The sequence below is a fragment of the Balaenoptera acutorostrata genome, chromosome 2 (genome assembly GCF_949987535.1).
Source record: "Balaenoptera acutorostrata chromosome 2, mBalAcu1.1, whole genome shotgun sequence".
In the NCBI taxonomy this organism is placed as follows: Eukaryota; Metazoa; Chordata; class Mammalia; order Artiodactyla; family Balaenopteridae; genus Balaenoptera; species Balaenoptera acutorostrata.
Window position 1 is genome coordinate 108,857,275 of NC_080065.1, and position 16,727 is coordinate 108,874,001.

The 16,727-nt window shown below is 40.7% G+C and overlaps 1 protein-coding gene across 1 annotated transcript in view; it reads left to right on the forward strand.

Annotated features, from left to right (window-relative positions):
- Positions 1-16,727, forward strand: part of LOC103012830 (zinc finger protein 474-like) — a 64,528-nt gene that overhangs the window by 17,072 nt on the left and 30,729 nt on the right. The window contains exon 2 of the mRNA XM_007188474.2: positions 12,307-13,542. Coding sequence (XP_007188536.2) covers positions 12,520-13,542 — 1,023 coding nt within the window. The 5' untranslated portion in view covers positions 12,307-12,519. The remainder of the gene's footprint in view (positions 1-12,306; positions 13,543-16,727) is intronic.

Genomic DNA, 16,727 nt, shown 5'->3' on the forward strand with positions numbered 1-16,727 from the left:
CCGAGTTCTGACACAGTCAGCTTGGGTTGGGGATCAGGAGTTGAATAATATGCTACAGTACATGACCACCCAGGGCCACCTATCCGGTGAGGGGGTGGGGCAGGTTTCCTTAGCAGAGGCTGAGTATGACAAGCACCATAATTATAATATTTCATACTGCTTTGATCTGATAATTTTAGAAAATGTACTCATATTTCCCATAACTTTTCAGTATTTTTTTTCCTTTTCAGGACTACAGGTCGGATTGTCTTTTAATGAAATATGAATAAAATGTTATTTGAATTAGCTGCAGAATGAAAACTTTGGAATTCATCAGAATATTTTTAAAAAGGAAGAATAATTTTTTTTTTTTTTTAATGAGGATCTTGAATCAGATGCGTATGTTTTGATTGATTGATTGATTGATTGATTTTGGCTGTGTTGGGTCTTCGTTTCTGTGCGAGGGCTTTCTCCAGTTGTGGCAAGCGGGGGCCACTCTTCATCGCGATGCGCGGGCCTCTCACCGTCGCGGCCTCTCTCGTTGCAGAGCACAGGCTCCAGACGCGCAGGCTCAGCAGTTGTGGCTCACGGGCCCAGCCGCTCCGCGGCATGTGGGATCTTCCCAGGCCAGGGCTCGAACCCGTGTCCCCTGCATTAGCAGGCAGATTCTCAACCACTGCGCCACCAGGGAAGCCCAGGAAGAATAATTTTAAAAATCTATAGTTAGTCTTATAATTACATTTTTCAGCCTGCAGGATTATTTATGAAAATATGGGGCAGAAGACCTATTAGAACCATATAATAACAATTATGATATCATACTTACCACCTACCAGACAGTGTGCTAAGCATTTTATCTTACTTTTAATCCTCACAGTAACTCTGCAAGGTGTTACCATCCTACCAAACATAAGGTGAAATTGAGGCACAGAGAGGTTACATATCCCACGATTCCATAGCTGATAGACATTTTGGAGCAAGTGTTTAAAATAGACCTGAGTTTATTGCAGAAGTACTTTAAAGTGGAGATTAACAGAGTATTACTGGGTTCTTGGTGTAAGCTACTTTTTCTGCTTTTACTTAGCAAATTAGACTGAACCAATGTATTTGAGAGCTTGCTTGAACTTGGACTCTATTTCCCAGATGTGTTAGTGAAATCTTGATTAAGATTTTAATGACCTGAGCCCATGACACACAGAAAGAGGCATGGGAATTGATTTAGCATCCAAAGGGAAGATGCTGTTGTAAATAAACTCTTTCATTCTTGAAGCTCTGTCTAAATGCAGCAAAATTCTACAGCAGAAGTTCACTTTCTAGTCCAGAAGTATTTGTCAAGATTTTTAGCAAAAATGTTTAGACATATGTCAGCTACTAGTAACATAAGATGGGACATGGAGCTAACTGCCTGAAGCAACATTAAACAGGATTTCAGAATTGGAAGGAGCATACAAGTCTGGCTCTGTGTAGTATACATAGTCTCAAGAAGTTAGGTACAAATTGCATTTAATAAATCAGAGGGATCTATTTTCCTACTAAATGTTTACTTGCAGAGTAAACTCTGCAATGGATCCTTTTAGGAAACCAAAGAACTTCCTTTGCCTAGTCTTTAAATGTTAAATGTTGATGTTCTCCAGATTTCCTCACTCATGATCTTTTTTCAGTTGTATGTTATATATAAGAAACTCTATAAAAGTTCCCCATTTCCTATAGGGAAATCAAAATTCTTGAGATTAGTTATAAGGCTTTTCATAATTTGTTCCCAGTATACCTTCCCAATTACTTATATAAGTTATTCACCATTCTTTTCCGTTTCTCACTTTACCTACTACCCACCTTACTGCCCATCTACACACACGCACACACACACAAAACCACTCACATCCATCTACAAACTCATATATACACATCCATTTACATACTCATATCCATCTACACACTCACACCCACACACCCATATACATACACACTCACACTCTTCCACTCACACCTATTCACACCCCCCAATCACTGACACCCATGTACATATACACATTCACTTACATCCATACACATACCACATCTAACAATTCACACATCTATCCATACGCTCATATCACACCCATCCACTCACAGTCATGTACATACCCACACCTATCCACTCACCATCTACACACTCACATATACATATGCTCACACTCATACACATACATTCATATATATACCTATAATCTCACCCATCTGCCTTCCCATTTGCTCAAAGTAATCCTTATGTCAAAGTGGCATATTCTGATTCCTACAATTCTAAATAGGAAATGACTCTACAAAATGGAAATGTGTTTTCGGCTCAGACTCGAAACTGGAAGTAACCCTTTCCATCCAGGAAGGGTTTAAACATCCACCTCCAATTGTTAGAGAAGGCTGACTGAGGTCCTGAGGACAGAGTCAAAAGGAGAGAAGGAAAATATTATGCATGCAGCACTTTGACAAGAAATAGAGTCAGTTAACCAAGAGCGGAGTGTATTAAAGTCAAGTTTCTGAAGATAATAGTTAATAAAGACTCTACCAGTTGTAAATATGCAGATACAGAAACAAAGAATACAGTCAAAGAGGACAGGGGAGAGCAAGCTTGAAGTGTGTACAGGAAAGACACATAGACCACACAGAACAGAATGCAAAATCTGAAGGATTATTTCTTCAGTCACACTGGTTGAGGATTCTCACAAGAGCTAGAGAGAGATACTGGAACCCATTCTATAATGTTATGTGAATATTTAAGTTTTCGTTACTATAGAGTAAATTGAATTATAATTCTCATTGTAGAGAGCTGACTGGGGCTTCTCAGCAAGGCCCCTGGGATGGAGTCACTGTGGTGGGGTTTCCAATGGAGATTAGAGCTGGGTGGCCCTGAGCTGACTATTAAGATTCTAGGTCACAGGGGGGCCAAAACTAGTTGAGCAACATCTTTGCAGAAGGCTCCATTCACAATGCTGATCTCTTTCTTTTGGGGTCTTCTATTACTGCCTTAGCAAAATACCATAAAATAAGCAGCTTAAAAGAACCCCAATCCATTATCTTATCATTCTGTAAGTCAGTAGTCCAACATGGGTGTCCTGGGGTAAAATCAAGGTGTCAGCAGACTGTGTCCCTTTTCGAAGACCCTGTGTTTCCTTGTCCTTCCCAGTTTCTAGAGCCACCCACATTGCTTGCACACAGCCTCTTCCCTCCACTTCTTTTAAAGTCAGCAATGACTACTTGAATCCCTTTTTCCTTCAGTTGTCCCATCTCTTTCACTAGATGGGGGAAAGTTTTTCTACTTTTGAGAACTCATGTGATTAGATTGGTTCCGTCACTTCTCATCCTGCTTTCTCCAGAATATAATGGAGTTGAAATATAAGACACACTTTTCTAGTGGTGAGCTGGTCTGTGTCTTCAGAGCAAATTAGCAGTGGGGTCAACCACAGGATGCTGCATTCTTCACTCCCTTGCAGATGGCACCTTGTCCTTAATGTGCTGGGTTGTCCTTCTAGACTTAAAGTGGAGACAGACAGACAATGGGAACAATGAAACAAAGAGAAAGAGAGCACAGGCAGTGGGAGAAAAGAAGCCTGCTGAAAACACAAGAAACAGTAAAAAACAGCATTCACAGAATTGATTTTAAATTGAATTCTTCCAATCAAATGTTCCAATCTTTCTGATCCTAGGTGTGACTTAAAACACACAGAGATCTTCCTTTTGTTTATTAAAGGAAAAGAGAACAAAGCAGTTGATAGTCTCACTGACTTCCTTGCTATTTGATACTTATTGGGCATGGGGTGGAAGGAGGTTTTCAGTAAACTTTAAACCACAAAAAATTTAAACTACAAACTAAGAACGTTTGCAAATAAAAAGCTGTCACCACATTTTATGTTTGGTCTGGGCTCTGGGGATGTGGAGAATGAACAAGTTTCTCCTAGACACCAAGAGACTCCTTTTAGTGGTTTTCTCCAGCAGGGGATAGCCTTTGTAAGATTTCCTGAGCAATGAGAGGTTGTAGTCGGGGATTCTAACCATCGACAAGTTCAAACCATCTGGCCTGTGAAAGAATTCCTTGTTCACAAAGTTCAGAGATGTTGAATGAATGACAATAGCTTTTTAATGACTTATTTACATAGGAGGATGAGAGATGTGGGGAGAAGAGCAACAGAAAGCCCCTGTTCAGAAACAGCCTTCAGCTGGTGGGCGTACCCAAACGACCGAGACTCCAGGGTCACCACCAGAGAAGACATGCTAAACGTATCAGGAAATAAGAGGCACATTCATTTACACAAAGCAGAAACCCAGCCTTGCCTTATGGGCTCCACCCTGGTTTTGACTTTCTTCCCAGGGACTTTCCTCAGAAACAGCTTTGCGTAGAGAGAGCATTATTAACAAAGGGTGTTGATGTCTGTAACGAATGGTAATGTTGATCAGTTTAAGTGTTAACCAGGCTTTGGGAGGCACCGACCTCCTGGAGATGGGTAGAGCTAAGGCACAACTTTGAGGCTCTTGTAGGACAAGTGGGTGATGTGGTTAAAAAAGGTTCCTTCAGAATACAGTGAGGCCCATCTGTCTTATGCCAATCTATCTTGGCCAAGAAGATCTCATCAAGGGCAGCTATATTCTTCATTGTGTTTGTTTCAGCCTGGAGGCACTAGTCTAGTAACTGCACTTCTGACACTAATACTCTGTGGCTTGGAAGTCTTTGCCAAAGATATTGCTCTGAGTTAGCTCTCTGAGACAGTAAATCAAGAGTGTGAAGATGGTGGGAACTCTGTGCAAGCATATCACATGATGGGAACTGGTAAACAATGAATCTATTTGTAATTCTTTTTAAAATTTAATACTGAAACAAGGGTATCTGTAGTTTTTTCCCCCATTATTTTTGATCATAATACATCAAATTTAGACACTTAATGGATATTGGATATCTCATTCTTTATGAGAAGGAATTACTGTACTGTGCTGTTCTTATAGATTTTCAGTTTAAACTAACACAGATGATACTTGAGAAAATGGTCAGCTTGGCAGAAAGAAAAAGTTCACTGAATTCTATAATCCCTGCAAAGAAGAATAAGTCTCTTAGGAAGTATTTCCAGCCCAAATCTTGGAAATGTAACAATAGTCTATAGTATTAATAGCCTATTTATGGTTCTTTTTATTGACTGGTTCTTTCTTAATCTAATAACTTAAGATATCCAACATCCTTCATCTGGGAAATCATTTAATGGTAAATCAAAGGCCACTGACTAAAGCAGAAGAGTAGCTCTTATTATATCAATGGATAACTAAATAATTATGGGAATGCTTCCAAAAAGTTCAGATGGTTTCCAAAACACATTTCTTGCCTGTTTGTGTTTTTCTTTTTCCTTTCTTTCTTTCGTCTTTTTTTTTTTTTCTTCCTTCTATCATCTCTCTTGTGGCTGATCTAAACACAGGCTGCTTGATTTTTTTTTCTTTCTGAAATTAGATTCATCATTTCCTATGACCCTTTAATAATGTACGAAAATTCCTTCTCAGGTCACTGGTTCTTTTCTTTTTTGCCTTGGATATTTCCCTCCTTCATTGAACCAAGTATTTCATCCTGACTCAACTTTCATTAGGAAGTTTCCCTTCTGAATTTTTACCAATAAGTACATCATGTTTTTAGTAGTTATCTCCCATAGAAAAGACTTCAACTGGGTTCTCAGTTTTCCGAGGGCAAGTGCTCCTTATAGTGATTTTCAAATATTTAACTGAGGAGAAAAATGGAGGAAAAGGGCATTTTAAAGCTAGAATCACAAAAGGTCACAAATTCAAATGAGTTTGAGAATCAAGCATGAATTGTGAATTGAACAAGGGACTGATGAGAAACTTTGCAAGAGTGAAGATTGGCTGTCCGATCTAAAGGTTCAGCCCTTACTCAATATCCCAGTTTATGTTCGATGTTGCCACGTTGGAAGATGGGCTCTAGGCCTGATCTTCCAATTTTTCAAAAGAAACCAAAAATCTCAATTTTGTGTGACATCTCTCAATTTTAAAATGATGGCAACTAATTCAAACATTTTTAACTCTATGCAGGCCAAATGGGGCATATCTATGAGCCAGGTCTGGCTTATGAAACATTTCTTTAACGTCTTGAAAAAGAGCTATTGGAATAGAGTTATTTTATTGGAATCGAACTATCCCAGATGTCAGAAAATATGGCATGTAGATTTGTTTGTTATTCAATGGCCTGACTCTCCCAGTTTTTTGTCTATCCTTTGAATTTCTATACAGTATAGGCCTCTAATGCGACTATCCTGGTGGTTTCCATAACCAGTTCTCCATCACTCCAAATGTCAATATTACAATTACACAGTCATACCTGTGTGGCATTTATGACTCTTGAGTACTCTGTGATTTGGATACTCAATATAGAGTGAAAATTACAGGCTCGGTCTAATAATAGCTTTCATAGGGTGATATTATGAGCCTTAACATAAAATGACCTTGCAGAAGGCTCTACTTAGAAGCATAAAGAGTGCATTTCTCCCATTTTTGGTTTTCATAGCTTTCCTAACACCATAGACTATTATGTCTACACCTGACAATTAGATGGAATAAAAGTGAAAGAACTTATATCTTGGTTTAAAATTCTTCACAGTGAAGGAGAGACAAGGAAGGGGAAATTTTTCATTAGCTATTCAAAATCAGCCTGGGAATGTCAGTATGGGCACCCAGATTCCCTAGAAGTCATGCCTCAGGCTAAATGGCTTTTCTGAAAGTGTTTCCATTTTTTACCTTTCAAATACTGCTCCTGTTTTTCCCAAGCCCTACCACCTCCAGTTCCCAGTTGCTCTTTTGTCCACGCATATCAGAATTACTGAGGACTGCAAATGCCACTGGCCCAGGAGCTACCCAGAAGGGAGTACAGAGAACCAACCAGGGTGACTGGACCAGCTCCCCTCAACACTTCCTGGTCATCTGATCTATGAACGGGATTGCCTTACTCTGACTTCCTCTGTGGCTGTGGTGGCCTTATGGCTGGGTAGTCAGTACAGGAAGAGTATCATATAAAATTAAGAAGAATATGAATATGCCTAAAATGGCAGGTTTCTCCTTATGATATAATTCAGTTGATCACAATGGAAGAGCAACATTTTCTAGCTCTTGAACGCTAGTGATGGTGTAAACATTATAAAGATATGTTTTCAGTGGTCTGAATGAGTTGAGGGTTGAATATTAAGCATCATATTATTTTCTAAGATGCTATGAAATAATTCATTTGAGTTTATTACAATAGTAAGGTAATATGCAGCTTGAATATCACAGATTTTTATTGCTTATATTCTGAGAGTGGCTGTATCAGTCAAGAGACAGAAACCATACCAGTTACTTAAACAGAGAGAATATAAAGAGTTGTTAACCAGGAATGAAGTTGTTACCTAGGTAACTAGCAGAGTAAAAAGAGAGAACTATTGTATAAGGGAGGTGGCAGCTACCATTCCTAGGGCTGAAGGATCAGAGGGAAGAGGTTTGAATTATTACGACTTAGCAACTTAGAAGAAGCACCCTATGGAGCTGAAAATCCGATTTCCAAAGAGGAAGAACAGACTGGCTGATGGTGCCGTCTGCTGGGGGAGGGGAAATCAATCTGATTTGCAAATGTTGCAAAAACTGTAAACTGGTTTCAGCTACTGCTACAGGAAAGAACTGCTTTTGCTGAGATAAAGAAGTATTGCTGGGGTGGTACTCACAAGAACCAAAAGCAAGCAGAAAACCCTTTAAAAAGGCACAAGTCTTCTCTCTCCTCTAACCTCACATTTTCCCCCCATTACCAGTATTGGTAAATCGTAATGCAAGGCTGGCTGGCAAAGCAGAAATGGGGTGTGCAGAGTCTCAGTGCCAGCATCACAAAGATGGATATAGGAAAGAGAGTATGGAATACAGAGACAATGCGTTAATAAGTAGCACAACAATGATGCCTCCTAGCTCTTTCAAACTCTCATGGAAAAAAAATAGGATTCTATCCTTCTGAAGCAAAATGTCAATTAATTTTTTTCTTAAAAAAAAAATTCCAGAAAAGGAAGTATTGTGAATCAGTTCCTTAAGAACCATTGACTCAGTATTTAAAGTTTCAAGCTTTTTCATTTCTGATTTTTAGGAAAAAGTGTATATTTAATGTCAATTTTGCCTCATAAAACCTCTCAGTTTTTTTCCTCATCAAAAAAAGGTCCTGAAATTTGAAATGTCACTATTAGAATTCATTTTGTGCCTAGATAAGGACAACTATTAAACTATAACTCAGTGTTAGGTTTTCGCATGAGTAAAAGACTCTTAAAAATTGGCTAAAATACAAATAAACGTTTATTTCTCTTATGTAAATAAGGCCCAAGGAAGGTACTCCAGAGCTTCTATGATGGCTCTAATATTATCAGGGACCGAAGTTCATCAACATCTCTACTCTGTCATGTCAAGGGTTACACGAATGTAATCTGGCCCAAGATGGCTGCTAGAGCTCCAGCCATCAGTTATCAGCATGAAGGAAGGGCAGAAGAGCAGGTTGTGTCCCCTACTTTTCAATAAGAGTTTTTACAAGTGCCACATAATATTTCCACTAGCTACAAAGAAACCTGTAGACTTTTGGCTGGGAAATCATGTGCCCAGCTAGAAAGTGGGGCTCTGTTAACTTGAGAGAATTTGCACACAATAACTATTGGTAGGGAACTAGCTGTCTCTGCCAGACTCTGGGAGGGATATTACCTCATCGATCATAATTCTTGGTGTAAAAGAGTCTATTAGCTCTTTTCTGAAAGCAAAGATTTCATTGGTAAGGAAGACTGGAGTGTATATGAGGGTACCAGGCAGGGGAGGCTACTGAATGGGGTGGATGGAGACAAACCTCCTCTATTTTATAATTTTACTCAGAGCCAGCATAAGTCCCAACTCCACCTTTCTTATTTATTCATTTGTCCATTTAAAGAATTTGGATTCTATACTAACAGAGAAAAGGTCATGTAGCACATGCTTATTTTGTTTCAAAGAGCTAAATTATTTTTCAAAAGACTTCATCACACTTCTGCTTGTGTTCTTTCCCCTCTCTTTTAGAGAAACACCTCCTAATGCTAACATGGGTTTTGGATTTTCATGGTTATTATATTCATCTTTGTGAGTTTGTCTCTCCCTTCCCATGAACACCAAAGGGCATGGAAAAATGGCATCATATTGATAAAATGTGATGCCTTCCAAGACATTCTTTAAACAGTCTATTTGCAAATATGGTCAAAATGAATAATTCAGGCCAGTTGGAGTGAACATTTCTCCATGGATGCTTGGGGTGAAACTGGCTGGCTTTGCGAAGTGGTTCTCTTTATAAACTAGCAACATTGCTTTACGATGTATCTGGGTGACAGGCCAAATTCTTGAGTGATTTAAGTATATGTATTTAGTATTTTCCAGCACTCTCACATTTAGAACTAACTTATAGGATAGAGCAGCTGACTATGCTGTGCCTTGTCACACTGCCTTGGCAGAATCACTGGCAGAAACATCATAAATTTCTCCCGTTCCCCAAAATTTCGCTCGCTTCTAGCTACCTCATCTTCCACACATTGATACATTTAATCACAATAAGACAATTTTCAGGAGGACACTGGAGGAAGAAAGAGGATGATTAAAAAAGAAAAGATGAAGATTCAATAGGAATTTTATGATGCTTTGTCATTTTTGCTGCAGAGAAAATATTTGTAGTGCGCAAGCACCTGCATGCATAAAGATCCATCCCTAATCAAAATAGTGACAGGGCTGAAAACTGAATGCCATCTGACCTCTTTGGGAAGCCTTCACTTTCACCCTGAAGCCAATTCCCCTCACCCACCACCTGCAGCTAGTAGTATAGATTTTTATTGAGGATATTGGTGAGATCAGGAAAGGATTATGTATTGCACACCACACAGAGAAAAACTTCATCTAGAAAACCATTCACAGCAAAATAAAATGAACCCTATCACTTAAGGAAAAACGCTGTCTTCAGTAACCTCAGTTTCTCACCTGCTTTTTCCATCTTGGAGATTTCTCTTCTTCTGTGCCCTATTCCCCTCCTCCCTTTCACCTCTTCCTTCTTCTAAAAGGGAGCATAAAAGCAGGTGAGAGCTTAGTTACCTTCCCATGGGGCATATGAATCGTACATTAAAACAGGGATAAAAAACTTAGGAGAAGAAGCTCTGCGGGTGGAATTTTAGGCAGAATGAATAATGGAAAGAGTCGAGCATTGGAGCCAAAGAGAGCTGGAATTGATTCCCAGTTCTGTCATTTAGAAACTGACTGTCTTGGGCAAGTTACTTGTCTTTTCTGAGTCACAGTTCCTTCATTTGTAAAAAGAAAATAATAATACCTGCCTCATAATCTTTTGAGAATTAAATGAAATTATGTAAATAAAAATTAGTACAATATCTGATGCATAGTTGGCACTCAATAAATATTAGTTCTCTTACTTTATGATTAGGGAGATGGAGGAGGTGTTGGGGCAAGTCATGTGGCTTTCTCAGAATTCTCATCTCCAGGGAGCAGTGTGGGGAGGGGGGAAGACTGCAAGCAAGTTTAGGGAAATAAGCTCATTTGATCGCATTGATTTTTCCAATCTGTCTCCTTAAGCACTTTTACTGTCTGCAACTTCCTGGTATCAAGGAAAATGGGAAACTGAACCAGGAGATCCTTGGTGAACAAGAAATCAGAACCAAAAAAGCAGAGTGGCTTGGAGGATTATTTCAGTCATGTGCTGTTTAAAACCTGATGAAATAATTTTACTGGATTCTTTGTGTTCTCTAGAGCCATTTTCTCTTTGGATGGTGATGATCAAGTGATAAATTTTGTTTCCTCAAGCTTTGTTTTCTGTGTTGGTCATTCTGTTTGGGGCCAACACATTCTTTTGTCACATGTGTTAACATCACTGTCTTAGGATCTGTCAAAATGAAGAATAACTTCCTTTTCTGTGCCAGACCCGATTTGATAGCCTTAATTGCAAAGATTTAGACCTTTCTTGGCACCAAAATATGGGAACTGGGTGCATATCTCACAGCTCTTTCTGTCCCTTATCAACCGCAATGCCCAAACAGTGTTTTGATATTACCAGCACGGCTGTCCTTGCTGTGCCTGAAGCCGTGTCTGCTGTGGTCTGCAGGGTCCAGCCTCAGAGCAGGTGTTGCTCCCTCTGTGAATAGGAGCCTCTAATCCAGAGTGAGGTCATCCTTCAGGAAATGAAGAAGGTCCTAAGACTTTTGAAAATTATCTTTCTTGAGCTAGATTGTAGACCTGGGATAAAACTGACTCATGCCTTTACCCAAGGTAAAAACTCCTTTGGCTTCTGACCATAATGAGATCTTATCAGCCCTTTCTTCTGGTTTAATAAAATTGTTGGCCATGTTTTTTACAAAAGGTATTTTGAAGATGATAGATAGATAATATCTATACAGAAATATATCTATATAAAACAAGAACGTGAACACAATAGCTATAAAAAGAGCATCAAGTGAAGTCTGAGCATTTTCATCCCAGGAAAGAGGTACAGATATACTACCAGGAAGAGTATAGCCCTGGGTTGCATCCTTGGCTTGACAGTTATGACCACAATTTAATAATACTCCAGTGCCATGATGAAGAAGAGTGGATACCTGGTAGGTTACAAGAAGTTTACCTCTCTCTGATGGTTTCCCTGATAATCCTCCTATTCACTATTGTATTACTTCTTCTGCCGGTTCTTAACCCTAGGCCCATGGACACTCAAACATTTTAGCATATTACTATAGCTCAAGTAAAAGATAACTCACAACTAAAAATATTTGATAAATTATTTCAATAAAATTAGTTTCACTTGTACTAGTAAGAATTTTATTTTTTTGCTTTTAAAATTATTATTCTGGGAAGAGGTCCCTAGGCTTCAAAGAACTGACAAAGGATTCCATGGCACTAAAAAGAATCCCTAAAGTAGTGGAAGGAGGTCTTTCTACATGATCTGCAGTTTCATTAATCTAATTTTCAGAGGCCTTGGTTCTCTCCTCCATGATCTCACCACCATGCCTCTTGGATTGGGCCATATATGTCTGTGATGTGCTATTAATGTCCATCCTCCTTTGGGCAGAACACTACTTTCAACACAATAACAGTGCAATTCATAATGGAAATTTCTTTCGTATTTATTTCAACATTTACTGAACAAATCCTAAGTGCTAGTTATTATGCTAGCCAAAGAGGATACTAGGTCAAAAAAAAAAAAAAATCACGGTTCTTTATCAACTTAAAATCTAAGTGTGTGTGTGTGTGTGTGTGTGTGTGTGTTTGTATGTAATAACTTCTTGATTTATGCTTCCCCTGCAGATCTTGGAGGCATCTGAGGTTTCATGGGGACTTTCCAGCATTCCAGACTGCTGCCCTGCAATGAAGCTCTGAGTCACTGTCTTTGGGTCTAAGGTACTGGCTACAACGTGGAACCCCAGAACAGCCAACCTGACTAACCTTCACTCTAAGCAGAAGCCCAAAATATGTCTGGCCTGAAATCAGAGCAAGCACTCGAGAAAGACTTCTTTGTTAATGGAAAGAGGAAAGGAGAAAAGGGTTTCCAACACGTTGCAACAGTCTTTCCACCCTTCTAAAGAGCCCACCTCCCTTATAAACCAAGCTGTTCTATCTAGTGCATCCCATTCTAGCTTTTTGCCAGAAATAGAGCATGTCAATCCTGGTGAAAAAATAAAGACGAACCCTCAGAAAAATAGACCTGGAACTGTAATACTCCTAAAACGGTCCAGTAGGAGGATTATGTCGGAAAGTCAGCCCAGCCCCCCTGTGATCCCATCCCGCAGGCCCGGGTTCCAGGTGTGCTATATTTGTGGCCGAGAATTTGGGTCCCAATCGCTTGGCATTCACGAGCCCCAGTGCTTGGAGAAGTGGCGTACTGAAAACAGCAAGTTGCCCAAGCACCTGAGGAGGCCAGAACCTTCCAAACCACTGCCTCTCAGTGGAAGTGGATCCTACAATCTTCAGGCAGCATTCCAGAGTTCCCAGGCTCAGCTGCTGCCCTGTGAATCCTGTGGCCGCAAGTTCTTGCCAGATCGGCTTCTTGTTCATCAGAGAAGCTGCAAGCCGAAGGGTGAGGGGCCCAGGGCACCAAATCCCAACAGTTCTGATAATCTTGCTGCTCTCAAGAAAGCTTCTGGTGGCATCCCAACCCGACCAAGGGCTCTCATCTGCTGCGTTTGTGGTAGGGAATTTGGCACTCTGTCCCTTCCTATACATCAGCCCAAATGCCTGGAAAAGTGGAAAATAGAAAATGACCGGCTCCCCAGGGAGTTCTGCCAGCCACTACCGCGGAAGCCTCAGCCCCTTCCAACTGGACAGTCCAACCAAGAGGGGCCGAGTCAAGCTCAGCTCGTACCCTGCCCAAATTGTAGCCGTACCTTTGCCCCTGACAGCCTTCTGGTACACCAGAGAAGTTGTACAGCTCAACCTAGTGGGCCAAAAGTTCAGGATTTGACATTATGGAGTAAAGGTGGCCTCAAACAGTCCACTAATTCCAAGCAGCAAAGGAACATGGCAGTACCCACTGTGACTGATAAGGTAATTCGTGCCACATGATACACACTGGGTGGGTCTAGGGGATACATTCTGCCTCCAGGGGAATGAGAGAAAAATGTCCCCAGAATCAGCTCCCTCAGCTCCTAGGATGGTTTCTTTCAATGCCTTATTTCTGCCTCAGTGCAGCCTAAGTTGACCCCCTGTCAGACTCCAGGGCTATATCTCTGTTGGCAAAGTAGATATAAAAACACCCTTGCCTGGTGGATTCATAGTCCTCTTCCATTCTGCTGCCTAAAAGAGAGATGGACTTCTTTCTTCCTTGATCCCTCATACCAATAATCCTTGGGAGAGACTGTTATTTGAAAATGAGTCAGTAATGCTGTGTCCACATTACAGAGATATAATTCCCATTCCAACAGCCAATATTTATTACTGGTTTATTTTAGTCATCTACCTTAGGAATTCATTTTTGGCAATGCTGGTTATACTGAGTTTATCGTACTAAAATAAAATCTGTGTCAAAAACCCCAAATGACTTTAGCAGTAATTAAACACTGGAGCACTTGCAGAAATAAACATGCTCTAAAATGCAGCATGTTTTCTTTTAACACTTATATGGTTGTAGTATCTGGGGAATTAACTCCAGTGCAGACCCAAAGCCAACTAGGTGTGTTCATGGATCTAGGAAGTGCTCAGTTTCCTCTGCTTCTCTGTACCCTGTGTTTGGGTCAGACACCAGGCCATGACTTGGGCAGTTGTAAATAAGCATGACCCCAGGGATCCCCAACCTGTATGGTGAAATGTTGTTGGGCCTTCACCTGAAATTTCATCATCAACCAGGACTGGGGAAGGATGCAAGATAGGGTGTGGTCCATGTGTTTTGTCCTTCCATGAAGCCAGGGAAGTGGTTGTGCTGCCATGTGTCACACCTTACAGAACATCATGTCGTGAGAAATAGGGGGTGGTCAAAGTCTTTTCTCAGTGACTTGCTACTTGAAATGTCCCACCTGCAGGGTTCTTTAAGAGAACTGTTCTCAGGAAACTAAGGTTACCCAAGCTATTGCAAAAATTAAACCAGAGGGATTGGGGGATGGGTAGCCATACTTCATTTTTTTACCCAATTTTTCTTTGTTACTTCTTTTATTGCATTACTTTGGCAAATGTCGGGTACTTTTTCCTAACTTCTATGTTTAAAATGAAATCTTTGAATGAGATCTTTCACTTACTGGTTTAGAAGTTTCCAAGACAGTGATCCTAAAGCTGAAGAGTCAGACTAATGGGCATATTTTCCAATGAACTTGAAAAAGAACAGCTAGTTTCTTTGCCGAATGAAAACCCAAACTCGTAAGTGTGGCATGGGCTTCAGGCTGGTCTCATAAACATGAACTGTTTTTCTCATCTTCTGGCTGTTATTTTTCTTCCAAAACGTGTGGGGTCTGGATTCAGTGAGCAAAAGAATCCATGTCTTAGAGCCACAAATCTGAAACTCTGTTAGTATTCTGACTTTCAGCCCTGTTTCCTGATTGTATGCATTTGCTTTAAATGTTCTCATTGCAGATCTCAAGATAGGAAAGAGTGGGGTCAGAATTCTTGTGCTTGTTGCTGTAACACGTACTTTGTGCTCCCAAGAGTGGAGCCAGCAGGCTGAGCATAGCATGTTCTCACTCAGTCACGACTGCTGAGAGAGGCTGGCCTGGGCCCCCGGCTTCACAAGAGGACACCCCTGACTCACTGAGTCATCTGGAGGGGAGAATGTCAGGACGAGAGGCCAGTGAGGGCTGTCGGTGACTTGCGCTTTTAGATCAGAGTAGAGGGAGTCCTTTGGAACAGGGGCATCTAGAGGACACAGCTCTGTCAGAGTTTGACCAGCTCTGCTCCCGACCTGAAAAGGTGCGTGTCAGTGAGAAACTGGCACCCACTGCCGTCAGATATGTGCTGGCCCTTTTGGGGACCACACAGGCTTTAGTGGAGGGCATAGAAATGTCATCCAACATAGGGTCCCTTTAGCTGCCAGATTTGGAACAAGCTTGGGTTCATTAAAATGGAGAAAACTCCTAGTCTTCTGAGAGGCATAAGATCTCTTGAACCAACAGACTTTATCCCTTGCCTTGAAAAGACATTTGCCACTGCATTGTGCTTTCAGCAGAAAGCCTCTCCTGGGTAGAGTAGTTTTCTCTTTTGGTTGCATTTTGACCCTGTCTATTGCTGTTTTTCTATCTTTGTATCATTTAAGATTTAGATAGTGCAGTGAATCATTCATTTCCATAAAGATCACTGCCTTGTGCATTATTAGATTTCAGAATTTCATCTGCCTGTGGCGGCCAGCTTTTGGCTGACTGTGAGACACATGCATTGTTTTTTCAATTCAGATGTTCGCTTCCTCTCTTCTCATGTCAATCAGAACAATTTCCCTCTAGAATCCTTGATCTGACTTCAGATTAGAATCAGCGATCTTGCCCAATGTTCTCAGGGGGCTCAATCTTGTAGTGAACTCAGGTGAGAAAAATATTTTCAGAATCATGATCACAGAACTTGGAAACAACTCATTGCAGTTGGGCAACAATGACTGTTTCGCTGGCAGAGTGGATTACCCTCCGCTCGGAATGTTCCTCCTACATAGATTGGCTCAGTTCTCTGATGACACAGATGCTCCTGTTACCCTTCAATCAAATCTAAACAAACAAACGCTGCTAAGACGATCCTCCTCCAAGTCGTCGATGGGCATTCTGTGCCAGCTCTGCTTTGCCCTCTCACCACTGAATGGGCTTGAATTGTTCCGTTGCTTCTCATCCAAAATGCAGGGCTGAATTCACTCTCTCTGATCTCACAGTGAAGTTGTGAAGGATCCCAAGTAGCATGTAAGAGGAATAAAACCCTTGATGCGGATTTTTATTTAAAAGGACCTAGAGTCGGTCATACAGAGTGAAGTAAGTCAGAAAGAGAAAAACAAATACTGTATGCTAACACATATATATGGAATCTAAAAAAAAAAAAAAAAAAAAAAATGGTTCTGAAGAACCTAGGGGCAGGACAGGAATGAAGATGCAGATGTAGAGAATGGACTTGAGGACAGGGGGAGGGGGAAGGGTAAGCTGGGACGAAGTGAGAGAGTGGCATGGATATATATACACTACCAAATGTGAAATAGATAGCTAGTGGGAAGCAGCCGCATAACACAGGGAGATCAGCTCGGTGCTTTGTGACCACCTAGAGGTGTGGGATAGGGA